Genomic DNA, 26969 nt, shown 5'->3' with positions numbered 1-26969 from the left:
CCAGCGTCGCTAGGAGCTGCCCTTTCCATTGGGTGGAGGTGTGATGGCCTGAGGCAAAGGCACGGAGGGTGCCAGAGCACACACACGCACACACATACACGTGCCTATCAATCCTGGCCACAGCAGCACAGGGAATGCCTACCCACCAGCTTGCCTGTGTGCCTGCCTGCTGGGGGAGAGAGGCCTGGGTTGGAGCGAACAGGGACAATCAATTGTGCGCCTTGATGTCTTTCATGTTCTTTTATGTTATCTCTCAGCATGTGTTCGCTGGGCACTGGTGTTTGTGCGAGGCATGTATATTGTCTGATCAGAGGGGAAAAAATTCATGTTGCTTTCAGATGGCGTTTTGTAAAAGGTTGCTTTGGTGTACACCATCTGATCTAAAATGTGCATGCACTTGCCTCTGATTTTTTCCTAAAACCCTGCTGGCAAGGCATGCCCTTTAGGGTGTTGCCACTTCACATTTAGCACAGCGGAACTGCTGAAAGATTCAAACACGCTGACAAAGAAGGGGAATTAATAGCAGCTGAATAAATAAGCCTTGTTTACTTATTCGTTTTACAATAGACGCCTACAAAAAATCGGGAATACATGAGAATATTCATGAACTAATAGTAATAATATGGATAACTTTCTGATGTGAATTTTAATAACTACATATTGAAGTACATGAGTTACAATGCGGATGTTGTGGCTGGACAATCAATCTTTGTCCCTAATGTTATTGGTGCAGATTTTATCAAGCTTTGCCATAAGAACCAGATAAATATTTTCGGGCCTGACCTTAAAGAATCCTACTGCAACGCACGCAGCAGGAGAGGTTCGCTATCTCCCTAACGGCACCAGGATGCCGGCATCTCTGGCTGGCAGTTGGCACCAGGCATGGGCTCCCAGCGCCCAAAGCAACTGCCTGCAATTTCGGATTTATGACTGCATGATAAATGAAGACTTCATTTCACCATCTGCGAGTCTGCATTTCCCGTCAGTGAAGAGGACGCCATGACACTGGGAGACTGATTTCTGATTTCAATCTGGTGCCATGAAGCAGAACCCACCATTTGGTTAACAACCAACATGAAATATGTTGCCTTTCATGCTGCGATGTAACACAAGGAGCTTTTATTTACCATGTAAATTAGTTTTAAGTTTTTTGTAAATTCCAACAACAGCAGCTTTTAGATATTTTGGGATTTTGTGGTGATAAATGAGAAATCCGTTTTATATTCTCTCTGTGCTCTCTTGGAGTACCATGTCACCGATGTTTAACAACAAGTACAACCACTGCCAGTAACTAAATAAAAGGTCATTACTAAGAGCAGTACCAGACGGGAAGAATAATCATGTGGCAGGATGCATACATTTGCCAGCTCCTATTAATGATGCCAGATAACCACCTGCTGATCTGAAGTCACTTAAATACCAATGGTTCCAGTCTGCCTCTGTGCCCTTTGCAGGCAAGGAACTAGGACTTGTAAAGTTATATTAACAAAGGTCAAAAAATGCAGAAAAATTGATCTGTGGTTTTGTCAGAAACAGGATTTTTCTGTACCTAAAGCACACTGTTATGTGACAACATTTTGGTCACATAATAAAATGTACTTATGTAAAAATATGCAATTTTCTAAATAATTTTAAATAATGTGTTGTGTGTATCAATTAGCATTAATTAGCAACTAACACATTAGGACACTAAAAGTCTTTCTAGTGCTTTCTGTGCCTATTAAAATTGACATCAGGAGTTAATATTTACAGATTAAATTAAAATTTAGCAGCAGCATATAATAGCCCCTAAAATAATTTATACCCTTCAAACAAATTAAAATTTTCTTGCATTACAATCACAACGTTTGATGTATAATATATGTGTACAAGTTTCCACCAACAACTTTCAGGTCAAAACGTTAAATTTTTTTCTGACCTGATCAGAACACCTTCTTACATGTTTTGTCATGTCCCCTTATATGGGTTGGAGCAAACCGCAAATAAGATTTCTTTCAACAATTCCTTTCTTTTTGTTGTTCTTCTATAAATACAATTTCTTTTGCTGAATTTTAATAAAGGGTAGAGGAGTAAAGGCAGCTGCATTCAGAAGTAAGGCGCTCTTTTCAGTTTTGATTTGTGAAAAATAGTTTGCAGTTGTTATGACAAAATGTGAAAAGCTTCAAGAGGTATGATAATATTTGCAAAGAGCTGTAGGTGTTGGTAAATTGCAGAAAATTCAGCGCCAGTCAAATCAGAAGAGCTGGTGAAAAACAAACTAATATGTGAGTTGAAATAAAAATTAAAGTTTTAGCATATGCAAAAACATTTCCATTACTAAGTTTAATACATAACATTGGAAATGAAAGACATGTTCACTCAGTTTCATAATAATATTATTTGAAATTAATTATTTAGAATGAAGGTTTCCACTAAGTCCCTTCATGAATAAATTTTGGAACTACATCTTTTACATATTAAATATCATTTCTTAATTCATTTCTTAATTCTTTCTTTTATATACAGTGGAAAGAGTAAATAGCAAATAAAATGTATATAGCAATTGTTTAATGCATCTTGGTGTATTTAAAACTCATTCTTACTCTGCACTTGTACATTTAGTGGTTCAGAAAAAAAGTATTTCCAGACAAAAACAAGAAATAAAAGATTTTTCTTTCTTCACAGAAAGCAGAGCATTATGTTCCCTTATGATGCAAACATGTCCAAAGTACAGCAAGAACCTCTCTGATATGGCTGGCACAGGGAGGGAGATGAGCTGTAGGAGCAGTTATGGCCAACCTGCCGTTCGCCTTTTCTGCTGTTTCTAACAAAGGCTTTCCTCCCCACCCCTCTGTCTGGCCTGGGGGGCTGCTTACGGCCCTCCAGACGCTTACAGACAGATGTCCTTGGTAGAGCAGAACATGCTCAGCTTGACGTCACAAGCGGCTGTGGGGCTGTGAAGGAAGCTAAATGGCTGTCTGCCTTGCAAAGACCACAGTATGTAAGGCAGACCATAGGGTTTAAATTGATATATTTCAAACCCTCCCCCATGAAAAGCTGTGGTTGAACAGCAACCAGCAGGATCCTTATGATTATGCAGACTTGACATATGCTACATTTGTTGAACGCGTTTATTAATAAAGGCCATTGGTAGAAAGCGAGTAGTTTAACCAAGGTTAGGTGGGGAAGCAAGTTCTTAACTTTTACAATATACAACACAGTAGCCTTCAGGCATAGTTGCAGGAGATTGTATAAAGACTATCTGAGAGTGTCAGTTCTCAGGAAATAGAAATAAGTTTTTATTATTTATATAATTTCAGCGCTAAACTAAACTAAATGACACAACAAAGCGATAATGCCACAATAAGAAATATTGTGCTTACTGCCAACACAGACCCCAGTTATTGAGTAGTCTCTCCATCACGTATGTCTGCTATTTTTAAACAACTTATGACCTTACGACAGCTTCACCTTCTGTAACATTTTTAAACTGCATTCAGGACAAAGTTTCACAAAATACAGTTGAAACTGGAAGTACACACACACGGCATAAAAAGACACAAAAACCTTTTTTCGCTCAGTGTCTGAATTTAAATCTGACCAAATTTCTTTTATTTCAGGTCAGTGAGATTTACTAAAATTATCTGCCCCCAACTTCTCCATATGATTGAGATCGTGGCTTTGGATGGCCATGCCAAAACATTGACTTTGTTGTCCTTAAGCCACTTTATAACCAATTTTTTTATTGTACTTCCTTTTTCCTCTTAAGCAATTTGAATAATGTTGCATATAAATGCTGAATATGTACACGGTTAAACCTTCATTGTTCTGCCCATCAAGGACCATAACAATTAGATCATCTTTGTCAGATCAATAGAGCATGTACTGTGTTCAGTAGATAGTGTTTTAGTAAAGCTGTTTTAATTTCAACAACGCCAACATTAAATTCTTGCACACGTTCCTTTGTGCCAGCCTCCTACCTCTTATCAAGTGTGTGTTGACGCTTTATGTATGTGTTTAATGTGCGTCGGTAATACATGCATCTCATTCACCTGACACCCACATGGGCAGCATTACGTGAACATCTGTGAGCTACGTCTTCAGGCGTTTCTTCATGCAAAGTGCCTGGCAGTTAATTTGCTGCAGGGAAGAGAGGCCATTTGAAGCACCCAATAAGGTTTTCCTTTCCCATCTGCACTCTTACTCTCAAAAGGGCCAGAAATGTGTTCTAGATGGAAACATGCATGAATTCATCACATCTACTCAATAATTATATAAAGAAGAGTTCCTCAAAATTTATTTTATAGACATTTCAACAAATTAAAACATTGTGAAAAAACAAATTTAATTCAGTTATTCAATTCAAAACTCATTATATAGCTTCACTGCACAAATTTATATGTCTGACGCAATTTCTGTTATTTTTTGCTTACAGCAAGGGAAAAATTAATATTTCTCAGAAAAGGATTTGTAAGCCTGCTGAAAACTATGTTCAAGTATTGTACAGTACATGCGTTCGGTTCAGAGTTGTGACTCCTTTTGCATGAATTGCTACATTAATGTAGTCTTCATGTAGATGACAAGCTGCTAAGGAGTTAAGGTAGTGCAGGTGGCTTTCTGATTGAAGTGTACTTTTTTTGTGAGTAAGTCCTGCTGAAAAACAAAACCACTGAGCAATATTAGTCAATTTTCTCCCTCGTTCGGATAAGACACTTCTCGAAATGTGTCTGATTCATGTTGTGAAACATGTCCTTGATGTGTTTGTGTGTGATGCCACTGACTCCAGCCACAGTCCACGCTTTGTGCATCTCCCCCAAACTTCTTTCTTCCACTCAACTACACCTTAATATTGTTTTATATAGAACTCTGAGGAGTCAGTTTGTTTAGCAATGACCTTGAGTGGACTAATCTCCTTGATGAAGCTGCCTGAGACTATCCGTCAGACAGCTGTCAAGTCAGCAGTCTGATTTTGTATTTCTGCATTAAAAACAAGTTTTCTACTAATCTTTTGTAATATTCACATTTTCATTAGCTGTAAGTCTACGTCATCAAAATCAGCAGTTAAAATATACCAATCTACATAAAAAAGGAAATCTATACAATGTGAGTTTCACATTTCAACAGAATTACTGGAAGAAACTAACTTTTCATCAATATTCTAATTGACTGAGATGCACCATTTTGTTTACATGCCTTGCTGTCCAGAACATTGAACCCTCCCTCTCCACCCTTGTATTGTGTGAATGGTTCTGCTTATCCTGTCTGGAATTATAATATTTTACTTATGGAGATGAATTCAAAATACATGCATGAACTAACAGCCATGGCATAATCTGTTCCTTTTCTTCTGAAGCTCCAAGATCTTCCAGGGACCAGGACCAATTATTTAGAGCCCTCAGTCGTCCCCGAAGCGAAGGTCATTATGTGAGTGTCACTATCATGACCCGGCAGTTTTTCTTCATCTGCAACTTACTTTATAGGAACCGAACGACATAAAGGCATTTTGAGTGAAACATTGGATTACACTGAATTCTGACTTTGAAGTAAGTTTTATTCCTATTAATAACATTTGTAATTCACATTTTGCCAAAAAAAAAAAAAAAAAGAGTTTAACAAAGAAGTCAAAAAACGTTGTTAAGCAAATTCTAATGGCGTTGTACTGAATCGGCAGCGGGAGCGTGGCGATCATTAAAAATACTGCTTATCCAAGGGAAAATTTCCTGCTTTAAATGTTCTCGCTTTGTCTCATTCTATGCTTCATCTGGAAGTCTTCTCTGCCTGTCTCACACTTTCTTTTTTTAAGATTCTCCGCTCGTCACCTCCTATTGATCACGACTAATTTGCATCCAGGAAAAGATGAGAACTCAGATATTCACACTTCGAGAGAGGACGATCTCAATGATTTATTCATTTCCAAATCAAAAAAAAAAAAGGAGTGAAGGTAGATGAGAAGGGGAATCTTCACAGGCAGCAGGCGACTAACAGGCTCTGGGGCTGGGCTCTTCTTCCCCACACTGCCTGCAGGCACATGGTGTGCAAGTCCTCCTAATTAACAAGGTGAATCATGCTGCCGCTCTCTAATTAGCCAACATGACAATCTAATGGAAACATGCAGGCCAGGCTGGCACACTTAGCATCACCTCACGAAGACCCCGGCTACTGTCCTCCCCGTAAGAATTTGACAAAAGCAACACCTTAACATTCAAATGCACGGGAGAACAAAGTAGGGCACAATGGAACAAGAAGGTGTATTTTATGAAAAGGTCAGCAGGGAAAAGTTCGCAGGCACAGGTAAGCTAATCTTCCCTCCTTTTCTATCCACATGCACGTGGTGGTTGTTGCCTAATTGAAACATGTCCTGCCTCCCTCCTACTCGTATACCCGGCACAGGAGGCTGACTCCTCGCCACCAGCGTAGCTCAGCCCGCCCAATTCCCCTGTCGCTGGAGTCCCAAGGAGTGCTCCAGCGCACAAAGAGAAAAGTGAACCTACAGGCTTGTGCAGCAAGTAGACGAGTCGCTATCTCCCTGTGAGGCAAAATCTCCCTTTTTTTGTTGTTTTCCTTCTCATTACAGCACTTTGTAATATTCGAAAACACACAGGAACACCAAAGGTACTTTTAAAGCCTACTTCTGGTTTTTTTTCCTTGTAATATGTCTTGAGGTTAAGAAAAAAACTGAAGTTGAGACTTCAGACAACAAAGCAACAAATAAAAATAGGGTAACAGTGTGTTATGTAGTAGCCTGCATATCTGGAAGACTAAACAAGCCATTCTTATATGGTAATTAATCTGTCGTTGTCATTGTTTTGTACACAATTAAAATAATAGAAAAATAAAAGAAATCATACGAACTCAAAAGACACTAAACTAATCAATCATTATTGCACACATAAAGGGGGATAAAAGCTTGCTTCCCTTCAGCAGAGCATCTGTGAGTGTCTATTGTGCGAGTTGCTGCAAGTCCGGTGAAATTATTGCACTGTGTCTTTAAGGCCAGAAGACAAGAACATAACTATGAGTCGGGACACACAGAACAGCAGGAATTCTGTTTGAAAGTCGGCACAGAAAGAGAGAGAATGTGGAGGAGGGCAGCAGGCTTTCGCCCTCAGGCCTACCTGATGGGCGAGAGCGCCTCTTTGAGCAGAGCAGTTTGTGGAGGGCCAGAGGATGAGAGCCTATGAACTCCCAGATATAACCGGTCTAATGAAAACTACGAAGTAGCTACATTGTCCTCTGACACACAAGAATCTCTCTTTTGCGGAGAGAAAATGTATAAGGCTGTAGCTGATAGGGATTACAGTGTGGGTGGATTCCAGGATCTCCATGACCCGATCACTTGTGAAGGAGGCCAAGCTAATCAAGACGCATATGTTGGTGTTAAAGCCTGGTGGATGCTTCTCGATCAAATGGTAAAGATTTAAGTGATAGGAATGGTGTACAGAAAGTCATATAATCTAACATATTATGTTTATGAAGTATGAGAAGTCACATATGCGTAGGACCGTGGAAGGTTTATAGTTGAGTTCAGGCAAGATTTGAGCAACACTTTAGTATTAAACTGGCCATAAAACAATACCAGACTTTAAGAGTTTACATCATATGTTACAACACAGAACATTTATTCTAAACAAAAGTGCTACAAAGAGCAGGGAAGCACTCACCAAGCCTGTCACAATAAGAAATTTTGCTGGACGATAAATTGTCGCAGAACTTATTGCGATAAATGATAATATTGTTGCTTTGAGATCATTTTCAAGTTATTTAATGACGAAGGCAAAAATAATACAAGAGAGCTCTCTCAAAGACTAGTAAACGTTAGTTTCTAACAAACATTTAACTTTGGAACTGGAATGCATTTTAATATCCAAAATAAGTGAGCAAAATTAAAACAATAAATAAAATAGATACTGAAGTCTGTGTAAAGAAAATTGTCCTTCAAGACAGGGTTAGTTGAGGCCAATGCCAGACTGAAGACTTACATCATCCAGTCTTTGCTAGAAAGAGCGACACAAGAAATACAATCACGCAAATGGAAATTATTGAGGTAATTTAAATTTTTCATGCGATTAATTGATTTATTGCTTATTGTGACAGGCTTAGCCCTCACCACGTCTTCTTTTAAGATCTTTACACATGACTGGACAGTCAGTGAAAGAACCTGAGTCAACCATTTTCATATCCACTGCAGCTTGCAAAGTCTTGCAAAGCTACTTAAACCATTACACTCTTTCACATTTTGACACACTACAACAAGAAACACAAATAAAACATTAGTTGTGACACGGGGCAAAACGGTTTTGTTTTTCTAAATAAGAAACTTAAATGTGTGGCAAGCACCCTGGTAAAAGGTGGTTCATCTTTAGTAATTTGTTGCTAAATAATGTGCTCTGTCTGGAGACCTGATGCAAGCATAAGCGTGAAGAGTAACACTGTTTCAGATAAACAGGATAATTCATAAAGGCTGTAACCAAGACTTATATAGACTTCCTTGGATCCTGTCCAGAGAAGGGCAGTTGTTGAACATATTTTTGTACTTTTTACCTGTCTACTAGTATCAACTACATGAAGAAGCACTAGATCCAAAATGATGTTTCCCAAGGTGTTCAACAACCAACTAAGTAGAAATCATAACTACCAAACTGATGAGATTGTTTATGACCATCAGTAATTAGAAAATGACAGAAACTTTTTGAGCAATTGTGACGACATATACAAAAACTTCCACTAATGAAAAGTTGTGAAAATGGTCAGAAGCTATGTTCTATTTGAAATCATTTTTAGGACAAAGGAATCATTTGCATCCCAAAGTGAGTTGACTGTATTCTCTGTGACTTCTCTGGAACGCCCAGCTTGGGCAACCCTCTGCTAAACAACTCATGTGAACATCCTGCAGAAATATCAATGTTAGAAAACAGTTTGTTTTCGGTGGACTCCAGCAGGAGCTTTCGGACAGTTTTTGGTCAGTTGTGCTAGCCTATTTGTCTTCTCCCTTTTCCGTCGTCGCTCTTCTCCTGCCCTCTCTCCACTCTTCCTCTTTACCTCACTCTTTCCTGGTGTCCAGTTGTGCCTGCAGACGTGGCTGCAATGATAAATTTATGGCTGCAGTGTGTCTGTGTGTCTGACATTGTGATGTATCTCTACTGGCCATAACTCCCTCTCTATCTTTTAACTGGTCCCCGAACCCCACAGCCTCCGTTTGCTTTCCATCTCTTTGTCTTTGTCTCTCTGTGTCCATCCCTCTCTTTTTCTCTTGGTCTCAATGCTCGAGTACTGATTCCCCCCCCTTACTTCTGCCTTAGCACTGGGAGAGTGAGAACACAGAGACCCACGACAACAACAAACAGGAACTGAACTCCACGATTTGCCCATTGATTTTCACTAGGGGCTTTTCTGAAATAGCCCATCTGACCTTTTGGCCAAATGGTAGTGAATGGAGGAAACAAACTATCTCTCACGCTACACCTCTGCAGCAGCTATGTGACAGGACTGATGGTTACAAAATTTTGTTTTCACTCAGTGGTGAAAATCCGCAAACCAAAGTCAAGGCATGGCTACTTAAATACATAAAAAATGTTCCAGCACAAACCTAAGGCCTAAAATAATCTTTAAACTCCTGAAAAAAAAAAAACCTAAATAAATCTTTGCAGCTATAGCTTTACCATTTTTGAAGTTTACTTAAGTCTGGGGGTTTGGTCTGAAGTACAAGATTCACAAAGACAGTCGTGTGGCGTTGCAAAGTGTCAGTCAAAACGGTGATTGGAGGCGTCTCTTCATTGGATTGCACAGCTTTACTGGTTCTTGCTAAAGTTTGATAGGGAGCACATTGTGGATTTGCATGAAGCGGATGGCCATATTAAGCAAATGCCCCATGGCCAGCCAGATCCTCTGATCTTTCCCTATTTGAACAGGGATTCACTTGAATTTCATAAGATCACACAACCTTTCAACATATGAAGTCTGCATTTTGTGAAATTTTTTCATTGTTAAATTCTCTGCAATAAATTAAGTCTGACTCTGGATCAGACAGAACCTCCTTTTAATCACTCACAGTTGAGCAAACAAGACTTCAGATATTAGGATGTCACTTGGTTACGCTAAGCTTTCATCCTACACTTTGTTAATCCATCCTAGGTATCACGAATATTTTCGCCGCAAATATGTTCAGTATTTTATAAGTCTAAAAACTGTTGTGCATTTAAATTAGGTGTTTGCAGAAATATAAGATAAAATACTGATTTGTGTAGAAAAACTGCAGCAATTAGGCATCTGGACTTTTAAGGTGACAATTTTCTAAACAACAAAACTGGCACTGGAAACATATTTAGAGACACAAAAATTGCCATAGGGGGGTTTAAAATGGTAATGGATTGCTAAAAAGATAAAAAGATATACATTGTAAAAAAGCTTTCTGTAATATATGAAGGTCGCTGATAGCTGTTTTTCAGTTAGCACTGGCTGAGGCAAAGTTTGGTTCAGGAGGTTCTGGTACTTGAACAAATGTCTTCGCAGACTCCAACCCGTGGGAGAAGAAAAGCTTAGAGAATCTTACTGCTAAAGTAAACTGCAAGAAACAGCAAAACACTGGAGGTTATCTTAAGACAACAATCACATTAACATTTTTGGAACTTACTAACAGATTTATCAATGCAGTTTTAAATGTGCATCTATGTTAAATTTTTGCTGCAGAGATTGTCTCATTAAACTGGGTTGTTCCATGTTGTTCTCCTTCACTTTTAGTTGTTTTTGCATTATTGTTAAAGACTCATCTTCAGTTTGTTCTTTATATTACAAATTTCTGACTTTTCCCTTGGTCTGCTATGCAGTGATAACTGATCAGTGTGTTTGCATGAGATTTGTTCAAATAAAAGCAACTCTGGGTGGTCTAGGTGGGTGTAACTGTGTCGTTAGCTGTCGGTTTTGAGACATAGGGATGCTGGCTGTGTATTGGTGCTCTCAGTTTACTAAAGATCCGCAGCAAAGTGATTACCTTAAGAGTGTTGCTGTAGTTGCAACAGCGAACAATTTTGCGTGTGGCTCTGTCAGTGGTGCTGTTTTAGGAGTAGCGGCATCTCTTTGGAAAGGAGGAAGTATTTAGGTAGTTATAATAAAGAAGTCGACACTGTGAGAGGCATGGTTCACCCCTTCACAGCACTGTATGTAAAAAAATCTTAATACAACAAAATGGAGGTCTAAACTTTTGGTAATTGGTCTATTTTGTACATTGTCATTTTACTTGGGAATATACTACAGCTTCTTGATATATATTAATGGGTGCAATATTGCTATTGCAGAGGAATGCTTGTACACAATATTTACTAAGATATTCTATTTCACTTGGCATGAATGAAAATTCAGCATGCCAGTAACAATATTGGCCAATTGAATAGACTAAACTGCCCTTGATGCCCTCTCTGGATGTATATCTTTAGTGGTGAAGATGGCAGTGCTCAGAAACAGTAGTGGGGATACTGAGAAAGGAAAAGAAAAAAAAGAGTTAAAGGGGCAAAACTATGTATTTCACAAGGACGCATAGCCATTTTATAGCACAATCCAAGTAACCATGTTACCTTGAATTGTAAAAATGTGCAGGCCCACATGTTTACTAATTGCTGCTGCTAGTCTGAAGGAGCTGAGTGGGGGACTCTAGGAGGATGGGTGCTCTCTTAAGAAAATATGAGTTGTAATTTCAATATTCAATATAGAATGATGCAGTGAATATGTCTTTCAGAAAGGATTGGTTGAGTACTGTGTGTCCATCTATAGTTTAACCATATTTTCAGTAATATTTTTAAATAATGATGTTTCAAGTTCTATGCAATCTGCCGACAATTTATTTTTGAATGTTGAATATTATATTAAGTTGGCCCATACCTGAAGCAAACATTTGGTTGAAGAACATAACAGTGTGATTCTGTCTGTACGATTTGATGGTAGTTTGGTGGAGGCAGTGGTTGCTTTGAGCAGAGGGGCTTACAGAGAGGCTGGCTCCTCTGGCTGTCGCCTGGAAGAGCAGCTCGGGCTCATTATCCTGATGAAATTTGCGCAGATGTGTGAGCTGCCGACAGACTCTGCAGTGACACAAACAGCCAGCTCTGTCCCCTTGAGCCAGTCAGGTGATGAAAACCGGAGAGGCGCGGTGGCTGAGAAACGACGGCCATTAAGCAAAACAGAAAGAGGTGAAGGATGCTGGAAGAGGGAGGAGTGGGGGGTGTTTGTGTGAGTCAGTAAAATGGGTGGGTGGGTAGTTACATAAAGTAACCATTTCCAATGAACCTTCTTAAAATTCCTGACGAAAATGAAAATGTGCCACACGAAGACGGCGTCTCTTCACGACGCTCTAATCTGGCCGTATCCAGATGACGAGCGGACTGCCACTTAACAGGGAGGAGATCCACTTTGATCACATGGGCCCCCCTGGGGGCAACTATCATGATGCCTATTACACTACTTCATTTGCATATGTTGGGCTTATGGGTAGCCTGAGATCTAGTGCGAATGTTCAAAACTGCAGCAGAGCTCAGTATTGCTAGAAAGAAATGTTTGGGACAGATGAAGAAAAAAGACAAGAGTGCTGGAGGTGCAGTTAGAGAAGCCAACTTGTCATTCAAAGGTCACAAGTTCAATAACCGATCAGTAAGGGACATTAGAAAAGCAGCAAAATAGAGTTGGAGACGCCAACACTAAATGGGAGGCTGTCAGGTGGAAAAAGTCTGGAAATGTGTTAGCCCAAAGTAGTTTGTCAGCTAGAAAAGTGCATACATTCCCAATATACTTTCCCTGGATGAATGAAGCATTTTCTTTTTAAGAGTAAACTACTTAGGAGAAACCATGCTGGCTTCCTAACTTCTACATCAACAACAACAGGTGAGTTTCGCTTGTTTCATCCTTCTGCCTACTCAAATTTCTCTACAGAGGCTCCACAGAGTGCTCTTGATCCTTGTTAGCGAGCACTGACAACACCAAGTGAAGATATTCTGGTGTAAACACACCAGGAAAACAAGAAAGCAAACTTGTGGTGTGAAAGAGCCGTCTTGTTTGCGTAAACAACATTAACCATTCGCTAAAAGATGTGTAGTCTACTTTCTGGAGCTCCACTGGGAATCCATTCAATTCAAAACCTGTAGTTGAAACAAAGAAGATACATCACTATCCTATCAAAAAAGGAAGTCTGAAAGAGTTGTTAATTTACAACACCAGTGTGGGTGTCATACCTGGGCCCACTGGGAATAGAGGGAAGTTTTGTACTATTTTCTACAGCAAAAAGTTAATACGAAGCATATTTTAGTTACCCTCATTCAAGCATGTTTTACAGAACTGTCTACCTGTTTGCAAGCAATTTAGCATTTAGTAAATGCTGTGCGAATGCTGCGTGGTTGGGTAAGCAGATCTGCCAAAAGAACTGACCTGAAGCAGGAGTATTTGTGGAGTAGAAATTAGGAGAAATATCAAGAGATTGTGCTGAAAAAAACACTACATGAAACATACTGAATATAAGCTGAAAAGTGGCAGCAAAACTTAAAACTTATCTTGTTGATTGGTTTTCAGTTGAATTTTAGCAACTGTAACTTATTTCTAATTAATTTAAGTTTTACTTCACTTTTGGATTGGTCATATGTAAATTTTGCTGTAAGCAATATAATCACATGAATTCCAGCTCTGAATCTCCTCTTTCTTGGGAGTTGTGCATGACAATGTGTTAATTAGGTCTGAAACGATTCCTCGAGTGATTCGAGTACCTCGATTATTAAAATTCCTCGAGGAAAATTTATCTGCCTCGAAGCGTCGTCAAGTTATGTTTTATTATTTAGCGAACCGTGTTCCGGGTTATTACTTACTTTACCCAGCGCTCTCACTTCCGCCTGAGTTGTTGACGAAAGCTAAGTGTTAGCAGCATAACGTCCAGTTTTCAAGTTCGACTTGGGAAGATTTTATTGATTCATGATAATGTCTGGGTCTCTGTTGTTTTTTGGGGGACCAATAAGCATTCTTAAAATGACTGGTGGGACGGCTAGAGTACGGCAGCTTTTCTCCTCACGGAGCTGCTGCCTGGTGGCCGTTGTTCAGAGCGAACGGCAGGGAAGAGCGCTGCAGGTGTGTTTATACAGGTGAGCGGATATGAACACTGCGGGCGGCTGCGCATTAGACAATTAACGTAAGTGTAGCTTTACGGACGAACTGGAAAATTTATTTCATATCATCCCGGTCTCAACAAATGGATGTCGAAGCGCATCGTGGCGGCACGTAGCTGGTAGATGTTTCTGTGTGTGACGAACAAAGGTGTCAAATCCCGTCGCTAATGTGGACACAAAAGCTATAAATATCTGGGCAAGATGAGAGTTCATCTGTTAAACTGACTGAAGATGAATACATAAACGAAAAGCTGGAGTGTAGACATTTTTATAAGCGCATTTGTGAGCCTGCCTCTTTACTATTAAATTGAATTTCTGTATAACTTTTCTTCAGGTTAACTTAGAAAGTGAGCTATTATTGCTACAGGTTAATTTTCTAAACTACAGAAAAGTTATTCTTAATGATGCTCAAATATGAAAAATTGGACTGATGTTGAGATCCGATAGTAATACTGCTGTTATGTTAAATTTTCCAATGTTTTTTTTTTTTTTTCCGAATACTCGATTAATCGTACGAATAATCGATAGATAACTCGATTACTAAAATATTCATTTACAACAGCCCTAGTGTTAATATTGTGCAAGACATTCAATGTCCCATTTTTCCTGTGTAGTTCAGTCATTTTTGTTGCCAACACAAACATTAGCTAAGATTAGCAACTACAAATTGCTACAAATTCTAGCTTACATGCTAGAATTTGTCAATTTGCTAATGTTGCCTACCAAGAGATAAAATGAGTTGGTATGCCACTAGTAATTTAATTTAAATTTAAACTTAAATTGTAAAAATAATATTGTTATAAATAAGTGAAGTCATAATCATAATATCCTGAAATAATGTTGCTTTACTTTAAATGTTTAATGTGTACAGGTCAAAAAAATATTTGAACAAAAATGATCTCAATAATACCTTTATTTTTTTAAATAAATTTTATTTATTTTATTTTATTAATAAAATGTTAGGTAAGATAAAACTAACTTCATTTGCAGAAATTAGGTGCAAAATTGTGAAAATTAGACTATATAACGCTGAAATAATGCTTTTAACCTGATGGAGAGTTTATGCATTTCTCCTATAGACAGAATTCAATAACAAGGAGGCTTAATAGATGGAAAAAATGCAAAAGGGTGGAGGAAGTGGAGCATGTCTTTGGTGTGCAGAGAATCATTTTCCACAAACTGGCATCAATCGGAGCGAATAATTCCTCAAACTTTTTTAAGTCCGACTTTAAATGGCATTACATATGTAGTGAGGCATGAAAAATTTATGCACTGGTGTCGGGGAAATGTCAAGGGTAATGATCTCCGCAGCAGCTTACCTCCTTAGCTTTCTGTTTCAGTCGAGCTTGCTCTGGGTCCTCTTGCCTGGAGCGACTCTGTGGAGTAAAAAAGGAGGGACGGGGATGGGTGGAAGGGACACAGGTTAACAGCTGGTTTAAGGAGCCCACTTTCCCAATACACACGCACACTTTTGCTACTCATCTGTTGCTGTAGCAGCAAAAAATAGTGCAAAATGGGAACAGGATACAGAGGTGTCAAGGACATCATATCTGAATACAGAGAAGTGCAATGGAGCACCCCCTGGGGGGCAGTGGCCTTTAAACCTGCTCCAAATCCAGCCCTAAATAAGCTGCTGCGGGGGGATTCTAATCAAAAGAGGTTATTAAAAAGTCTGCAGGAGCCAGGATGCACACACATGCATACACACACAAGCAGGGGAGAAGATGTTGGTGAGTGTCAGTGGCAACGACTGACTGTGTGTCACTGTGTGTGTGCCAGTGTGGCTATCTGTGTGTCCCTGGCGTAACAACACAGCACTTCTATTTTAATCAGCCACTATGATCTGGGTGAATGTACTTGTCCCTGGAAATCCTTCACGACAGAGCCAAATGCACATGTACAGATGACCACTGCGGGCAAAACAGGATCATCATGGCACAAGGGACTAACTGAGGGTTGTTTGTGAGTGCAGGCATAAGGTGGATCTTTTTATGTAGCAGCACTATCGAGAGTCTGCTCTAATAATATTCCTGATACAATGTCTTTTAAGAGTACTGCCGACCCTTGACAGTTTTTATATGCTGTCACGCAACAATCACAAATTGCAATGTCTTTAGGACTTTAATGCAAAATTAGATGCTTTTGAAATAGGGGTGCACCGATTTATCTGCCAGCTGATTTATCAGCGCAAACCTCCTTAATTTTGGGAGATCGGTAATCGGACGATACTCATATGTGAAGCCGATCTAGTCCACCGATCTTATCTACATCTGCAAAGGTCTAAAAATCAGCCACTGTCCTCTTATGCTCTCCTGTGAGAAAGGTTGCTCTGATAGAACGGCTCATCAGATCATATCTGCACATTTGCAGTTTCATTTCAGACAACTGACTTTTGGCATCGACCAAAATCGGAATCAGCAGGTCGGGCTTTATAAACATCTGTAATCGGCAATGGGCCAGAAAACTGGAGTCGTTGCTGTCAGGGAGTGCGGGTGTAGTTGTGAGGCAAACGCTGTAGACCCAGGATGAAGTGCAATGAAGAATGTTTATTGATGAAAATACTCCAAAACAAGTCCAACAACCAGGCGGCACGGCTGAGCTGAATCCAGGGCTCAACACCGGTAGCAACTGGAGGATATGAATGGACGACAGACAAGCAGCTAGACAGATTGACGCTAACAAACGACAAGGACCTGACGAGGAACAAAGGACATGGGTGGGGTTAAATACACAAAGGGTAATCACGGAAACGAGACACACCTGGGAATAATCAAGGGGAAGACAGGACAACACGGAGACTCAGAGACACTGAAAACTCAATATAAATACACAGAAAAACACAGATCGTGACAGGTGCACCCATATTTTTAAAATATTTTGCAAATAAAATTCTGAAAGACTTGCAGAAGGAAATTCTTAAGAAGTTCTGTTTGCAGTTTGTCACAAGATGTGGAAGGGAAACACCAGACATGAGGAGGAAGGTCCTGTGGTTACAAGAAACCAAAATGTAGCATTTTGGCCTGCATGCAAAACACTATAAACTAATACTGAGGTTAGTGCCACACAAAGTGGTGGTGACATCATGCTCAGGTGATTATTTTTTCAGCACAATTAGGAAAACCTGACAATTGTTGATTTGAATATGGATTTCCCCAAATAAACTGTAATTCTTGAAGAAGAAGAAAATGCCTGAAAAATATTTGAGATTGGGTTGGAGGGTCACCTTCAACCAGGACAATTATTCTAAACACCGAGCTACAATTACATGCCTTTGATCCAAGTAGAATCATGTGTTAAAATGACCCAGTTAAAGTCCAGAGATCCAATTAAAAAACATGTGGCAAGACGTAGACTTTAATATTAACAGATTCTCCATGCAAAATGAAGCTGTGCTGCAAAGTTGGTAAAAATTTCAACCTGCAGATGAAGCCGGTAGAAAAACATTCCAAAAGACCTGAAGTTGTAATTATAGCCAAAGGTGGAACTAAAAGGTATCGACTCGAGAGAGGTCTGAATACCTAACTTTTATCAATTTATTTTAAAAGAATTTTATTTATTTTGGGTTAATATTTATCACATAAAACCCAATAAAATATATTAAAGCTTGTGGTTGTAACTTGTTAAAATATGAAACAGTTAAAGATTCATGAATACTTTGGAAGGGACTATGTTTGGCAAACAAGATATATGCAATTATTCATATATTAGATATTCAGTGTCAAAGGGATCATAAAACTTTATTCCTTACCTGCTTTCAACAATGGAGTATTAAGGCCTGTACTAAGAACATTAAAAAGAATATGAGAATCGAGTCAAAATTACAAGAATTAAAGTCATAATATTATGAGAATAAAGTCGTACAAAAATACAGTCAAAATAATATAGTTGCAGTATTACAAGAATGACATAATATTACGACTTTATTCTCACATTATTAGGACTTTATTCTCGTATTAGGTCTGCTTTATTCTAGTATGACTTTATTCTCTTAATATTATGACTTTATACTGATATAATTATGATCCTATTCTCGTATCATTTCAACTTTATTCTTGTACATTTTATTCTCTTAATTTGATGACTTTATTCTTGTAATTATATTTATTTATTTCACTCTTAGTATGGCCCTATTACTCTCTTGTAACTTTCTACGTGGCAGATAATACAATATTTAACCAAAAATCCAGATTTTCCATAGCTATTCCTTACTACCACCTTTCTTTTTCTTCTGACCATCTATTATATCACATGGATGGAGACGAAAAACTCCTAAGCCTTCCTGCTAATTGACTTTACATATATCAGGCAGTCCACATATTGGTCGGTGTCTCAACTGAGACTAATGTGTTTGCCCTCCAGTGGGCCGGAGCATCCCTCAAGTCCTGAGTCATATTTTAAATGGCCGGCACAGTCGAGGGAAAGGCTTACTGTGAAGGAGGAACGGTGGGAGACGACAGTGGAAGAGATTATTTCAATGGATTTCTAATTCTGGGAGCCAAATTAGCGGGTGCTGAAGCAGGAGACATGGCGAGCGGGGTGGGAGGAGGAGTGGGAGGGGTCGGTACAGATGGACTGTTTACAGAGACCAGCGGTGCCACTGGCACACTCTGCGTCTCCTCTGCCAGCTGCCCCGGTTTCTCTGCTTACAGCAGGGACCACAGAAGAGAAGAGATGAGGACTGGATACTGCTATACATGCAGATGAGGTTTACTGCTCTTCACTTAATGGATGGTTGTGTAAACTAGCAGAGTTTTTTATGTTTTCATAAGTCGGTGATAATGCGATGCATTTGGTGGCATTTTAACCCCAGTTACGTTACTTTGTTTTCAGTTTTTCATCTATCTGTTGCCTTTTCTGAGGCCAGTACAGTCGGCTGCTGTATTGACCAGAACGCTCATGTAAGATAAATTTTTTTACATCAAAATAATCCCATTAAACTAAGGGAATTCAGTTAATATAAAAATGTTAAGTGGAAGGAGAGGATATATGGATATCTACATTTTTTTGTAGAAAAAAAACCTGAAAGTGTTCACCACAGTCACGGCACATCTAGAGACTGTTTGCCAGTTCTTCTGCTTAAAATAGCTCAGGCTTAGCCACATTAGATGGAGAACATCTATGAACAATAATTTTCAAGTCTTGCAACAGATTGTCAGTTGAATTTCAGACTGAACTTAGGTCATTTTGACAGAATATCCTTTTATCTACAGGGTATCAAACTCCAGTCCTCCAAGGTTGAAGACAATGTACCTTTCAGGTGTGTCCAATGCATCCAAAACAAATGGCAAGATTAACTCCTCAGCATGCAGTAAATGTGTTCAGTCCTTCTGTTGGACTAAGTATTTGATTAAAGTGTGATGAGACATCTAACTTTGCAGGACAGGAGTTTGACGCCTGAAATTTAAACATTTTATTGCAGCTCTGGGTGGATGTTTGTGGTCTGTGCTCACTTGTCTTCTTAATACTCTAGTAAGGCCAGATTTGTGGATTTCACAACTAGTCACTGAACTGTGAATTTATTTGTAAAAATTGTTTAAAACCATTTATTTTCCTTCCTCATCACAGTTGTGCACTGCGTTGTTAATCTACCACATAAAATTCCATTAAGATATAAAGACGTGTTGTGGTTGCACGTAGCATGACGCAATGTGAAAACATTCAAAGAGGTGTCAATTCTTTTTAAGACACCACACAAATAGTCCGCCACAGTACAAAGTACGTACATTGTTTAAAATCTATTGTTTTTCTTATCAGGATAAAAAAAATAACTGCAGAGACAACTATCAGCATTAAATCCCATTGACGTTTTTGTCATGTCTTAGGGCTTCAATTCAGGCACTAATGCTGGGAATATTGTCAAAACTAATTGATATATTTTGATTTGCCATAAAATTAAAAAAACATGGAGTCAGATCATTTTAGCTTTTCTGCACAACAATCTTGAGAACTCTGTAGAACCAGTGTTGTTAAAATGTACTGCAGGAAAACCCATAAAAAATAAGACAAGTCCCAGGCTAGCATTCTCCTGGAACCTAACAACAATGAAGAAGAATGAAAATATTTTTAGAGAGAAATATACATCAGAATTTGAGTTCCAAGAGATATGTATTTGATATATGTTGGTTAAGAAAAAGAATTAGGTTAGCTCTGCAGCCCCTTTAACTGTAAGTTTGGTGCTGAATCCTTTTTTTTTTAACCATTAGCAGTTACTGTATGTTACCCCCTGAGTTAAAAGCCAGTTTACCAATGAAACAGTAATAACTATATTTGCCCCTTTATAATGCACAACTAATGTACAGAAAGCCCGAACACACATGTGCAAAGCTGTGGTATTTTCTCAGCAACTGCAAGTGGAACAAGTTGTGTAATCATTACGCAAAGATCTGCTTTCCAAACTTCTCCTTAAACCAAAACGCCATGGCAACAGGAGCCAAAAAGCCACAGATATAGCTGTGGGGTGAAGTCAAACTTTCCTCTGCGACTCTCATGCAAACCAAACAGCCTCAAGTGTAGCTCCTCCAAGAAGGACCAGGTTTCATTTTGAGGAGTTATTTGCAATTGCTGTTAACAAAACAGGATTCAGTAGACAAAAAAGTAGAAGATTGGAGTGTTTAATAATGCAGAGCCATCGGGAATCTAAAAGCTTTTTCTTTACACCATTCTGTTTAAAACAAAACAATTTGGAGTTGTAGTTTGTGTTGATGCCAGGGCTTTTTTTCAAAACCGACCAGCAGGAATGTTATGGTTTTTCCAAAACACATAAGATAACAAGCAGGTCTTAAGGTAATTTGGTCAAAGTTCATCGACAAGGGGATTTTTCTAATACCCTGCATGGAAAGACTGGAGTATAATAATGCAATTAAGAAAGTGAGGTGTGCTTTTAAGAGAATCTGTACTGTGGGACCCCAGTTCCATCAGAAATAATTAAATTAACCTACCTTTCCACTAATGTTGCACTGCAGGGCATTTTCATTTGATTTTTTTTTTTTTTTTTGGTCTGCGGTGAACTTTCTAAATTTGAAAAGAGACAAATGGCTTCTCAACAAGAGACAAATAAGGATACCAGGCATGTATTACAGCTACTTAAAGCATACAGAACTCATATTATGTATGATTTTTGTGTAGAGATGTATTTTTATAATAGTTCTTTATTATCATAAATAATAATTGATAATTGGAATGATACTGAAATCAAAAATTTAAAATAATACCTTTACTACAAAATAATTTAAAGCATTCATAATTGCCACTTATAATATTTTGTCCTGCAAATACATTCATGATTAATAATATATGTTAAGGTTATTATTTCCTATTTTATTAGTATTTCTAGAGCCCCATAAATGAAAAGAGAGAATTTGTCCCAAATATACAAACTCCTTAAAACCCATTTTAATTACAGCTAATAAAGGACAGACTATAGTTTTAGATTTTTTTAAGTAGATAGTTTCTAAGTACTTCTATAAACTGAGACTGTAAGAAACATAATTAGACTGCAAGCGTCTCTCAATAAATCTGGATATTATAGAAAACTATTTTAGCAATTCAAACTGTGAAAATCATATATAACTTCAATTCATAGAGTAGTATTTATCAAGGGCTTATTTCCATTAATTGTGATGATTCAAGTTGCAACTAAAATTACATAAAAAAAAAGAATATTATAGAAGACTAATAAAATGTACTACAGAAATGTCAGTCTACTGAAAAACATGTCTGGGGCTCCTCTTGCACAAATCACTGCATCAATGTGGCGTGGCACGGAGCTGATCAGCCTTCCTCCTTACAATACTCCACAGTTTGTCTTTCAAGTTTCAGTCAGATCAATTTGATGACCAGTCAAGTACAACGATTGGTCACCAATCAGTCGGTGTTGCTACTTATGCCAGCTATTGGTACATTTGATAGTATGGGCAGAAAATAAAATCAGCATCACCATGCAAGATTGTTATGGTGACTTTGGACTTGAAGAAACACATGTACCTACATAATGACATCACCAAAATCATCACTAATTTTTGAAACTTCATACTGGATCTCAAGCAAACTGTAGAATTAGCTGTTCTTTACAATCCACTCAGCGCTGTGACTTTTGCATCCTTTCCTGCAACACTTTTTCCTTCCACTCAGCTTTCAATTAATATATTTAGATATATATTTAATATATTTAGCACTCTCAGAACAGCCGGCTTCTTTAACAATTAGCTTTTGTGGCTTAACATCCTCCATGTGTCAGTGACTGTCAGCTATTACCTGTGACCTGTAAGCCATATTTATCAAAATGAAATAAATGGTTAAACATTATCATTCTGCATCTAATAAGTCTACACAATGTTTAATTTTTGATTCAAATTACAAACTTGAATTGAATGCTTGATAATATTTTAACTGACTCACATGCACCTAGCGGCTTTCTAACATATAAAACATAAATGAAGACCACAGTTGTGGTTTGCAAGTAAATTGTTATTAATTATAAGTTACCAGATGCCTATGCAACGTTGGAGAAGTGTATAGGAATTCTTAAAAGCAATAAAAAAGTCAGTGTAATATAAAGTTCCACGGATTCTACTCTTAACCTCAAGTTTTAAAACTAATACAAATGCAGCATCTGTTGATTCACCAATCCTCCCCCCCCCCCCCCCCCCCCCCCCCCCCGCCCCTCCCAAACGCCTGCACAATGACTCCAAGCTACAGGTCAAATACAGTTTTTGACCACAGAAAGCTCAAGCTGTTACTGGGAGACCTTTATGAAAAAAAAAAAAAAAACTTTAGCTTGGAGTCAGTGTGTGGAATTTTTTTCATTGACTTTCAAATTGCCTCACACCTCCTGTGAGCACCTTCCAGATTTTTATGCTTCATATTTTCTGAGTACTCTTATTTCTTTAAGGGGTCATCTGTAACATAATTGTTAATCGACATCTTATTACAACATTTTTCATAATCAAGACTTAGTGTTGTGTAATTAATCGATGCATGAAGGCATGACTTTTTCATTTGGCCTCAACTAATCATTAATGAGTGTTTGTTTTTTTTATTAGAAATGTAATGTGGCTGACTTTCTGAGTAGAGCATTTGTTGATAAAAGCTTTTATTGGAGATGAATCAATCAGTTCTTTATACTGGCCGTTCTTCTTTCCGTGTACCACAAAAGAAGAAAAAGTCGAAGAATTACAGGATTTTCCTAATTTGTGCCTCAAAGAATACAGATTTTTTAAAAATGATGTTGGTTGATATGTGAACAGGTTGAACATGTTGGGACCTACATTTAATGCATTCAATGAAAGGAAAGAAGAGTCCAATTTTTCAGCGTTGAAATGCAGATCACCCTTCAGAGCTGACTGATGTCTGATCTCGGGCTAATTGACTGGTGCAGAAACACAATTTGGATTGATAAGAGTCCGGTTTGTGTGCTGGATGGGAGTTTCATGTCATATGAATCTCAGCCCTCCCTCCTTGCATCCAGGGAAGAAGCGCCAGGACAGAGGAGGCCTGGGGCCATCAGTCTGGGTCACCTCATCCATGGGAGTCACACTCTAATTCATCTGTCAGAGCCGGCACGAGAGCAACATGCACACACATGCATGCACATGTCCGTTGTCACACGTACGCACAAAGCGGGATGGAGGTGATGGTAACTCACTTTAGCGGCTTTCAGAAGGATCTCTCTCTCCTGCTCGTCCTTCCTCTGCTTCTCGATCCTCTCCAGCTGCTCGAAGAAGCGGAGCTGCGACCGAACGTCTGCAGACTGTTCGTAGCACTCGTCGTCCTGGCAAGCAGACGGAGAGATTACAGCAGCGGCAGCATTACGACAATGACATATTGAGAAGCTACTTCTTTGGCTCTGGTTGGATTATTAGTCAACTTTAGAACAGATGACAGTAGCTGATAAAAATATCTCTGAATCAGAGGAAATATTCCTCCAGAATATAACCAAACGTCACAGAAATATTTTGGTAGGCAATACTGGAGTACTGTCATCTTTGAAAGGTGAAGATTTCATCGTCCAACTGGCTTTCTGTGTTTTGTCAAAGCTTGTATCACTGCTCATGTAAAAAAACATCCACTTCTGATGCAAAAACTTGAGGAATTACTCCAAATGCTGGCCTTTAAAGCTTGATCAAACAATCATTATTGTTCAACATGACATATAAAAAAAAGTATTCACTTTGATGTGAAAGTTAGAAAGTAATTTTATTACTTTTACATTTGTTATTGTCACCTAATGAGCATACTCTGTTTCTACATGGTCATATCCTAGATGTAACTTCTGCAAAGTCAGTGACTTGATGCAGTCACCTGGATTTTCTTAGATAGAAAGGTTTTTAATAATTTATGTAATACACTAAACATGACTGCATTGTTTAATAGCTTGGATCAAATTGGAATGTATGTAAACAACTTTGAATCTTTTTATATTATTGGACTGAATTGATTGATATAGAAAATCTGGAGAAAAGAGTCTAGATCTGCAGTGAAGGAAAGGAGAACAGAATTGTGGATTTGGACACGTAAGAATGAGAAATACTGCAAAACCTTTGGATTTGATCCAATAAATCTGAGGTTTTTCAACTATTGATGTGTTTTCCTGCTTTCACGCGTTCAGTTGAGGCTGAGATCTCCCTCATGCTAACAATCATGTGGGGAAAAAAGTTTATTCATGAGTGACAAAGAATAAAATTATTGCTCCTTTCAGAAGCTTTCATTTTCCAAAATGTATTTATTTATTTGCTTTCTAGTGAATTTTGTAACACTATTTTTATCACAATAATAAGTGGCTGGATTAGGGTGCTGCAAAAAAAAACAACACTAATAAACGTGGACAAATGTGGTTTATTCTTAATTTATCTATATGATTTTATTTTTGTTGTTGAAGAATAGAATTCAAATAAATAAAAACAGAATGTGGGTAAAAAATAAAACAAATTTTATGGGTTTAGTTAACTCACTGTGGGCAGCTGGGACGATTTTTAACACTTGGTTCCTGTGTTATAACTGTCTCTGGGTGTCAGTAACTTTTATCTCTGTTAATGTTCATGAGTCCGCATTCAGTTTAATTCTGACTTTCTTTAGTCTTATCTAAAAGACGTTACTAGTTAAGTCTTGAAAAGTATTACGTTGATTAACAAAACTTTCTTGTGAAATTAGAGCCACTGAGAGCTAAAAAATTAAATATTATACAATTATAGATTTAATTTTGGGCTGAGCTGCAAGTAAATCTAACATAAGTAATCTCATCATTACTGGTTGTTGTAGAGCTTGAGCTCATCTATAGATCAGATTATGACTTTTGAATATGAAGTTTAAGAAACCCTGTTTTACAGCCAAAAGTCACGTTTATATTGTATGATTAAATCTTTGGTTTCAATTCATAAATAGAAGAGAAAACCTCTGAACACATTTAGTTTAACAGCAACAGAAATATAACTTAACTCAAACCCAACCAGTCTGCACGCATCCCCACACATTACCACACAAACTTCTTCTATTTACAGACTCTTCGCTTCATCTCCCATGTGGCAAATAGGAAGGCAAACGTAAAAACAACTTTTTTAGGTCATCAAAAGTTAATAGGATAATTGCTTATTTCTCCCTATGTGACTGCACGTCTCTGATGCAGCTCTTATCTCGTGTTGCGCTTTATTTCTATGTCACTCTCCTCTCGTCTTCCGCCTATATGTGAGTGTGTGTGTAGGGGTGTGTTTCCATAAGGGGATGAGAGGAGCTGAGTGGCACAGAACACAAAGACACATCAGAGGGGGCTTTTCACCAGCACCCCCCACCTCCACCCCACTCTTCTGTCTCTCTCATCCAGCCTCGCTGCTCTTTGTTGCAGAGCTGAGCCTGCACTCTTGCCGTAGCTCCTGCTGAAGCCCGGCTGCTCTTTAAGAGGCCGCTTTGTCTTTTGGTCTTTCTCCATCGCTCCCTCTCTCTTTCTTTTTTTCCGCTGATGTCAACAGAGTGGCTTCACAGAGCTCCGTGCCTGTCTCTCGAGCACACCTCATTTGGAAAACCACAAAAAAGAAGAAGAACGAATGGAGAGAAGCGGCGCAAAAACAAGAAGGGGACAACTGTGCCAATGCTTTCCCTCCCGCTGCCTCGGCATCAAGAAAAACATGTTTTCAAAGTTTCCCCCCAGTTCTTCTCACAATGCAAAGACATTACCTTGTTGTGGAGATAGATTTTGCTTTAATGTAGACCAATTAAATGTTGTTATATGGCTACATTCATCAGATGTGAGGGGCACAGTCACCCCTAATGAGAAAAGCATGCAGGTGTACGTAGGCGAGCACTTTTTTTAGGTTTTCAGTGACTGAGTAAAAACTTGACAGCTCTCTCTTGGTAATAACTTGAGGACATTTAAGATGCTCTTGCTAAATTTTATGTTTGCATTAGTAATAAACAAAAATTAGTTTTGTGATGTGTGGATATGGCCATATATAGCAAAGGAAAATGCTGCAAAAGCTCAGTGAAGTTTCTTTCTCCGTTGTATGTAAAACCATATTTATTCTGAATATTTTCTTCTGCTAATGTGGGTCAGAAGCTGGAAACACATTGCGCCGTTGGACTTTTTCACATTTTGTTGCAACCAAGCAAGTTAAAACCTTAAATTTTATGTAACAGACCAAAACAAAGTAAGACATAATTGGAAAGCAAAAGAAAAATCACACATGACTTGCATATTTATTCTATGAAAGAGGGAGATTGAAAAAAGAACTGACTTTAATCTCAGAATTAAAATTTTTTTGCAAAGAAAAAGCCAGAATTCTGAGTAAAAAAGTTAGAATTTTGAGGAAAAAAATATCAGAATTTAAACTTTTCTCTGAAGTTTTGAGGAAAAGATGCATACTTTTCATCTTT

The 26969-nt window shown here is 38.3% G+C and overlaps 1 protein-coding gene across 4 annotated transcripts in view; it reads right to left on the bottom strand.

Annotated features, from left to right (window-relative positions):
• LOC116719194 (transcription initiation factor TFIID subunit 4) overlaps positions 1–26969 on the bottom strand; it is a 100675-nt gene that overhangs the window by 33603 nt on the left and 40103 nt on the right. For all 4 annotated transcript variants that reach the window (XM_032561637.1, XM_032561635.1, XM_032561636.1 and 1 more), the window contains 2 exons: positions 23752–23877; positions 15428–15484 (listed from right to left, as the gene is read on the bottom strand). In XM_032561637.1, the coding sequence (XP_032417528.1) occupies positions 15428–15484; positions 23752–23877 (183 nt within the window). The remainder of the gene's footprint in view (positions 1–15427; positions 15485–23751; positions 23878–26969) is intronic.

Source organism: Xiphophorus hellerii, chromosome 4, assembly GCF_003331165.1.
Source record: "Xiphophorus hellerii strain 12219 chromosome 4, Xiphophorus_hellerii-4.1, whole genome shotgun sequence".
Lineage (NCBI taxonomy): Eukaryota > Metazoa > Chordata > Actinopteri > Cyprinodontiformes > Poeciliidae > Xiphophorus > Xiphophorus hellerii.
The sequence above is the reverse complement of the archived record's forward strand: the minus strand, read 5'-3'. Positions and strand labels throughout refer to the sequence as shown.